This window comes from Xiphophorus couchianus, chromosome 21, assembly GCF_001444195.1.
Source record: "Xiphophorus couchianus chromosome 21, X_couchianus-1.0, whole genome shotgun sequence".
NCBI lineage: Eukaryota > Metazoa > Chordata > Actinopteri > Cyprinodontiformes > Poeciliidae > Xiphophorus > Xiphophorus couchianus.
Window position 1 is genome coordinate 7,952,998 of NC_040248.1, and position 7,097 is coordinate 7,960,094.

At 38.6% G+C, this 7,097-nt stretch overlaps 1 protein-coding gene across 1 annotated transcript; it reads right to left on the reverse strand.

Annotated features, from left to right (window-relative positions):
- Positions 1-1,191: 1,191 nt before the first annotated feature.
- Positions 1,192-1,882, reverse strand: LOC114137196 (oxygen-regulated protein 1-like). The gene has a single exon (XM_028005816.1). The coding sequence runs from the start codon at positions 1,879-1,881 to the stop codon at positions 1,192-1,194; it is 690 nt and encodes a 229-aa protein (XP_027861617.1). The 5' UTR covers position 1,882.
- Between the last annotated feature and the right edge of the window lie 5,215 nt (positions 1,883-7,097).

Consider the following 7,097-nt stretch of genomic DNA (forward strand, 5'->3'; position numbering starts at 1 on the left):
CATCTACAATTGTTCTCCTAAATAAATAAATAAACCAACTTCTTTTTTACTTACAGACTGATGTCTTTTGTCTTTTATTAGCCCTTTGCTTGGTAGGTCGCCTTGTTGGACTTGGAGATTTATCTGCACCATACACTGCAGGCCTGAAAGGCTCCCTGCCTACAGCCACCACACTTCCAGAGCACAAAATCAAACCTGGAAGACCATCAATCTGAAGCAGATAGAAAATAAATATTTAATCACTTTGAAGTAGTCCATCTCTAACTATTCCATGTTATAAGCATTTTATATATTTACAATTTATAGCATTTTATATTTTATTTTAATTTTTTATTTTATCTACAACTACTAATCAGTGGTAGTTGCTATTGTGTCTTGTCTCTATGCTGTAACTGCGGAGTAATTTTCCTGCTGGGATGAATAAAGTACTTCTATTCTATTATTCTATTCTATTCCAAATCTTTATTAAACATTTATTCATTCTTTTAACTTAACCTCTACAAAACAATCTTCTGTTTCTTCATGGGATTTTTGAGGTAGCATTTGGGAAATCCATCAAGACTTGGATATAAATGAGAACCAATATTTAACAGTTCTCCAGAATTCCCATGTCTTTCAACTTTTTTTTTTACACTTTGTCATGTTACAACCACAAATTTTAGTTTTTATAGGGAATTCATGTGCTAAATGAACACAAAGTAGTGCAGATTTATGAAGTAGAATGAAAATGCATTTCATAATTTCCTGACAGAAGTCTTCTGCAACCGCTAACATGTTTTCTTCCAGGATTGTCCTGTATTTAGCTCCATCCACCTTCCCAACAATTCTGACCAGATTCCCTGTTGCTGGTAGCTCATGGCTGCTCCACCAGAAATGCTCTTACTGCCCAACCTATCATTGCTAGGTTGCAGCCAGACATGACTATTCTTTCCATTTTAAGATGCTGGATATAACTGTGGTCAGTGAAATGTAATCAACTTATTAGGTGGTTCTTGAAAGTGATTTGTTGCAAACCTCAGTATAATACATTGACATTTGTAGCATGACACAATGTGAAAAGGTTTAAGGGGTACTAATGCTTCTGCAAGGTGCTGGAGGTATTAGATGAGCTGGAAAAGAAGCTTTTCACTTTTTCACCTCTTGTGACGGTCACTTCTTGCCAGGTTTAAGTTCATGTTAGTACTGTAAGGGTCAGTATTTGCACGAAAGGAATGACTGTGTGTGGTAGTGATGGAAAACTCTTACCCGTCGTCCATCCGGAGTGTGTAGTTTGCTCACATGGAACTGCATCAACTCTGAGATGTGTCCCAGGATAGACTCATAATTTGGTGTAGTCTTCTTGTGTAGCACCACAATATGCCTGATGGAGGGGTCTCCATTGTGGAAAACCACAAGTTTTTTGGGTGTACGAATTACCCCTATGCCGTCTCTGTGGATGTTTTTCCTGCCTGGGAAAAGCCTTGCTGTCCTGTGGCGATAACTAACAGGTCTCGCATGGTACCAAGGTGGTAGCCTCCTCCGGGCCAGGGCCAGGTCAATGGGCTTGACTTTCCTGGTGTCGGAACAGATGTACGATTTCCCATCCTCCAGCTCGTCTAGAGTACTGATGCCATGAATCCCTCGAGGAGTCGTGATGTTCCGGACTCCAAATGGCAGGGGAACCTTATTGGAAAGACTGTCCAGGAGCGCATCGAACGTTTTACAGGTCCGGTTGTTGATGACCATTCGAAGGCCACTGAACTGAGGATCCCCACTTTTGTAGAAGCAGACCCGCTTTGACAGGATGGTGTTGGTGATGCTCGGGTGGTGCGAAGTGTCAAAGGTGTGCCCGCTCCCTGATGTCTGGTCAGGAAGGGTCCTCCGAAGCCCACTTTCATTCATCTTCTCTGGTTGACTGCAAATGAAGATTTAAGACATTTAGAAAAGAACAGGATTGTCTACCTTTGTGTTTTATTGCTTCTACTTCCTAATAAAGTACACTACTATAAAGGTTTTACATGCCCTCTTCTCCCCCACTTCCTGACCCATTGCCATAAACTCAGCAGTAGAGGTTGGTCAATAAAATAACTTTCCTTCTGCAAACAAACAACAGCTGACCTTTTGTCTGAGATCTTTACATGGGTCACTGACATTTGTGCTTTTGTCTTAGTAACAATACAATTTATAACTGATATGCACTCATTGTCTACTTTACTAAGTGCACTGCATTACTAGTGCCAGGTTGGACCTCTTTTACCTTCAGAATTTTCTTCATTATTTGTGACATGCATTCAACACAGAGGCAGCACCACACATCTGGATTTTGTGTAAATTGGTTGGATTATCTTGAATTTATATAGGCAATTGGAGAACAGTGAACTCCATTGAAGTTGGAGAGGATTTTACCTTAGGGGGCAATAAATGCTGGAAGTAACCAACCTGTTATGGGGTCATAAAAGGACACACATTGTCAACAACAACAACAACACTCAAATAAGTTGAGGTGTTAAATTGAGGCTCAGTTGGTACAAAGAAGCCAAAAATAAGAAAATATCCTCCACAAAATTGAACCAACATCTGGCAGACTGAAGCACTGAAACCAGACTGGATGGATGTGATCCTATATCATCTGAATGTTTCAGCTGATATCAATACTTATTGGACCAGGCAACGTTTTTATAATCTGTTAATTTCCAATTTTGGCAAGCTTCAATAAATTGTAATCTTGGTTTCCTACTCTGATATTATGCCATTTGAGGTGGTCTTCTTAGTACTTGGGCAACTCTTGCCTTTCTGTCATTTCGTACCATTTTCATCTGACCTCTGACAACAGCAAGGTGTTAAGTCCACACAGTTGGTGCTAGCTGGATACTTTTTTTGTTCCCTCACCATTCTCTGTAAACCTGAGAGATATTTGTGAATGAAAATCCCAGAAAATCAGCAGATTCTGAAATAATCAGAGAAGCATGGCAATAACAACTATGCCCCATTCAAAGGCACTAACATTTCTTTGCTTCATTGTTCTAATCCTCGGTTTGCAAATTTCCTTCAATGCAACAAGACTGCTAATTTAATTGAGTTGTATTTATGCTAACTAGTAATTGAACAAGTAAATTATTCCTCATTTAAGAGGCCTGTTTTTTGGTCTTTCCCTCTTTCAAGAGTGACTAAATGAGTGCCATGTCAGAAGATCACTGATGTGGCTGCTGTTCTTTAGTAAAAAACCTTTGTTTCTCATTCTTCCGCTGAAGAAATTCACTTACCGTACATTTTAGCACATAGACTTTTTGCTGTTTTAAGGGTTTGTAAGCGTGTTTATTAGGGGCTTTGCTAAGGTTGTGTTTGAGGCAACATAAACAGTTCTTGTAAACACCTGATTAACCTCTTGCCAAGCATATGTTGTTTACTTTGTCAGGTAGTGGTCATCAGCTAACATGACCTACCTTCTGCTAAGCTAGCCAGAAAAACACATCGATGCACATATATGCTTCTAAAGAGCTAAAGAACGTTTTGTTACCCTTTTCATAAACATTTTTTATTCAATTATTTCATTATAAATTTTAAATAATTTTGTCATTTTTAAAAAACATTTTTTATGTACAAAACCCACATGATTAGAGTAAAATTAGCAGTAGAACTTTTCATCTATCTTTTCTAAATGTAAGTATTTTCAAGCACTTACAGAAAAACCTATGCTTATCTGATACCTGCAACACTCAAAGTACAAAGCAGTAAATACGTCAAACAAAACAGAACTTGCAAACAAATGGAAACAAAAAAAAGCTCACCTTTATTAACATTAGAGTCCCAAATATTTTTAAAAGATCCATGGATTCTCATTGCGTGCTGCACTGCACCACTGTTGCTGAGCTAACTGACAGTAGGAGTTTATTCCAGGAGACACCATCATTGGCAATTTGCTTAATCTTTGCTCAGAGGTAATCTTCACTGCAGGTGCAAAGCTTGGAAATCCTCTTTGGGAAGGTATGTCACACCTTATGGAGCTATCATAGGAGGCCCAAGAACTGGTCCAAAAACCATTGAGATAAATTACATGTTTTATTTTTAAATCGATTTTGTTTAGGAAGAACATTAGTAGTGGTGAAGAAAAATCTTCCAAAATCATTACCAAAGGCTGAAATTGTGTAAACATATTTTTTTTGTGTTTTTGTGTGTATTTGTGGATATTTTCTAAACAGCTCTGCTGTTTTAAATTGAGAAATAAAATAACGTGACCAAGCTTTTCTGAATGACAGATGGTAAGTTAGTGTCCACTTTATAAAATACGAGCAGGTCTCTAATCTCATTAAGGACCTCTTTCCAGAATAGGGATTAAAGTGTTTTCAATTCTCAGGACCCTTACAGAGGAGCACTTGTTTTCAACATGAAAGTGTAAGATGTTAAATTTATGGCAGTAATGAAATCCAAAAAGTACTATATTTTTATGTATATTTTCGTCCTTTTTTATAAATATTGCTTGCAGTTTATGGAAACCCATAATTATTTTTCTCCAAAGTTACAATGTTACCAGACCAATAAAAACACAGCAGTTTTTGATGTGTCTTGAGCAACATTTTTATCCATACCTTTTCCTTCCACTAAACTTTCCATTAAGATACTTGTGTACAACTCTCGATAAATAACCAGCTTCTTTCATAATTGGATTATGTATTCTTCCATCCATGTAAAATGTGTTAATTATTGTCTTATTGAAGAAAATCAATAGAAAAATAAGATTTGCAACAGATTTTATTTTGTGATAGCCAATCTATGGCTATCGCTAAGTTTGCTTATACGTCTAGCCGGCCCTAACTAAGCTTTTTCAACATAGTGGATGTGAGATGGGGACACTATTCAGACAGCTAAGATGAACATTCTCATAATAGCAAATACAGGCTTTTATTGTCCCCACAAAAATACTCTTGCAGTGACACTGTGCTGGTTTTGGAAATACAGTTCAGTTTAAAGGGGTAGTAGACACTAATAGATTAGATTGAACCGTATTACGGAGGAGGGTATTAGCTGGTCATGCATATCCTTCACCGTGAACTATCACGGATTGCATAACAGCAACCAAACCCGGACTGAACCAAATCTATTTCTGTAGTAAAACAGATTAGCGTACGAGGAGATGACTTCATTCCACAGTAAACCTGTGGCCGAACTAAAGGAATCAAAAGATTTTAGAGAAGTCATCAGATTTCAGCTTCGCGTAAAAGGATAAAGTGATCCCTCTCTGTTGCAGTGTTTAGCTTAAACCCCTTAAAAATATCTCAGGTGTGTATGAAACGGATAATATGTTCTGTAGGAAAGAATTCCTGCTGAGCCCGACCAAACTGACGTTCAGGAATGCCACCGGACGCTCTCATGATCCCAGTCGACTAAAAAACAAAAACACAACAAGCACAAAAATGTGAAAAATCCTGCAAAGGAAGCTGAAAGGGGAACAATGGAGGAAGCTGTCAGTGTAAACAGGTAGGCCCCAAGCCTGCCCGTCATTCCAGCTCTCCACAGCAGAGATAAGGATGCTGAAAGCGTGAGGGGAAAACGGCTCCAACAGACTTTTGCCATGCAGTCGTGTTTCCTCTTGTGTTTTATTGCTTGACATCGTATTTCAGAGGGGACATCTGCCACATGTCATATATTTGTTATATGTTGACATCAACCTACTAAGGTACTAGAAGGAAACAAACCTTGGGCTGTAATCTAAACAATGTATTTCTTCTTGTTTTGTCCCCATTTTAAATAAAAATAAATCTGCCAAACATACTTTACTTGAAATGAAATCCTCTCCACTCAGCATATCATACCAGGTAATGTGTGAAAATAAGGAATTTCATAATAAAACAGCTGACAATGTTAAGAAGTTGTTCTCATCCATGTTTAAGAGTAAAATCACATGCCGCCAAGACAGAGATATCTGTCCCTGCGTTCCGCTTGTATTGCCACTTCAGCCCAGGCCTATTTTTACGCTCTCGCGACTATAGAGAAAGTAATTGGCGCCACGTTAGATTCAAACCTATGCTGTTAATGGGAAAAAATGTGTGATATGTTTTGGCTCTTGTTCTCTTTCTATATTTGTCCCAGTGTCCTCCGTGCAGCTGCTCCTCCAGATCTGTCTCCCAGTGTTCCCATCAAGCACCTCTCTTCAGCCTGCATATACTTCTTCAATTCGAGTGTCTGCCAGCCTCCATCAACTCCTGCTTAAAGCAGCAAAAATACTCTTGAAGGCGCATTTGAAATGCCGGCAGCGCGCTTTGATGTGTAACCACACTTCGACTCTGTTGTGTCATTTAATATCAAATATGTGCCTCATTTCTGGCCCTTGAGCAAATACCTTCCATTGCAGCTGTCATGATTCAATGATTTTGTGGCCAAACAGCATTTATAGGAAGCAAACTTGACTTAAGTGGATTTACTTTAACAATTTTATTTTTTGGAAGAATAACCCACCTAAAAATATTTTAATTTTGCGCCAACATGTTGATAAATTCCTCTTTTCCTCTGGGGTGTGTTTAAAAAATGCATCCTGGCCCAAGTTGAGTCAAAACTATGCTTACTGTTCAACATTCCTTACAAGTTAGATGATGTTGAATCCATTTTTCCGCCTCCTAATTTCCAGTGGAATTCCCAGATTTTGAATGAAACCGTGCCAAACAGGACTCAGGAGGTCAACCCACTGACTGTACACTCCCCTGCAGTCCTTTTCGCACAGCCAGGAGAGGTCTCCACCCCATCCATTTTGAGCTCTCCATATCAGCTGTGCCAAGCTTTTAATCTGCCTGGTGACATCCCAGTGTTTCCTGCATAGGACGGAGGGAGAGATAAGCACACTCCTCTGGGCGGTAAATCACTCCGCACTCCCGCTCCTGCTCTGATATCTCCATTATTCAATTAGACTGTGCTCAAATTCGCCGTAATTTCTGGTAATTATAATCAGAGACTTTGAAGTTATGTTTAGGGTGTCAATCATTTTCTTTCTTTCCTTTTTTTGTCTCAATAGGACATGATTTTTAATATTTACAAATAAAGAAACTAAACTAAACCTAAAGTATTTTCTGCAGTATCTGGTGAGCTGCATTAAAATCAAAACTGTAATATTTTCAAAACTGTATATA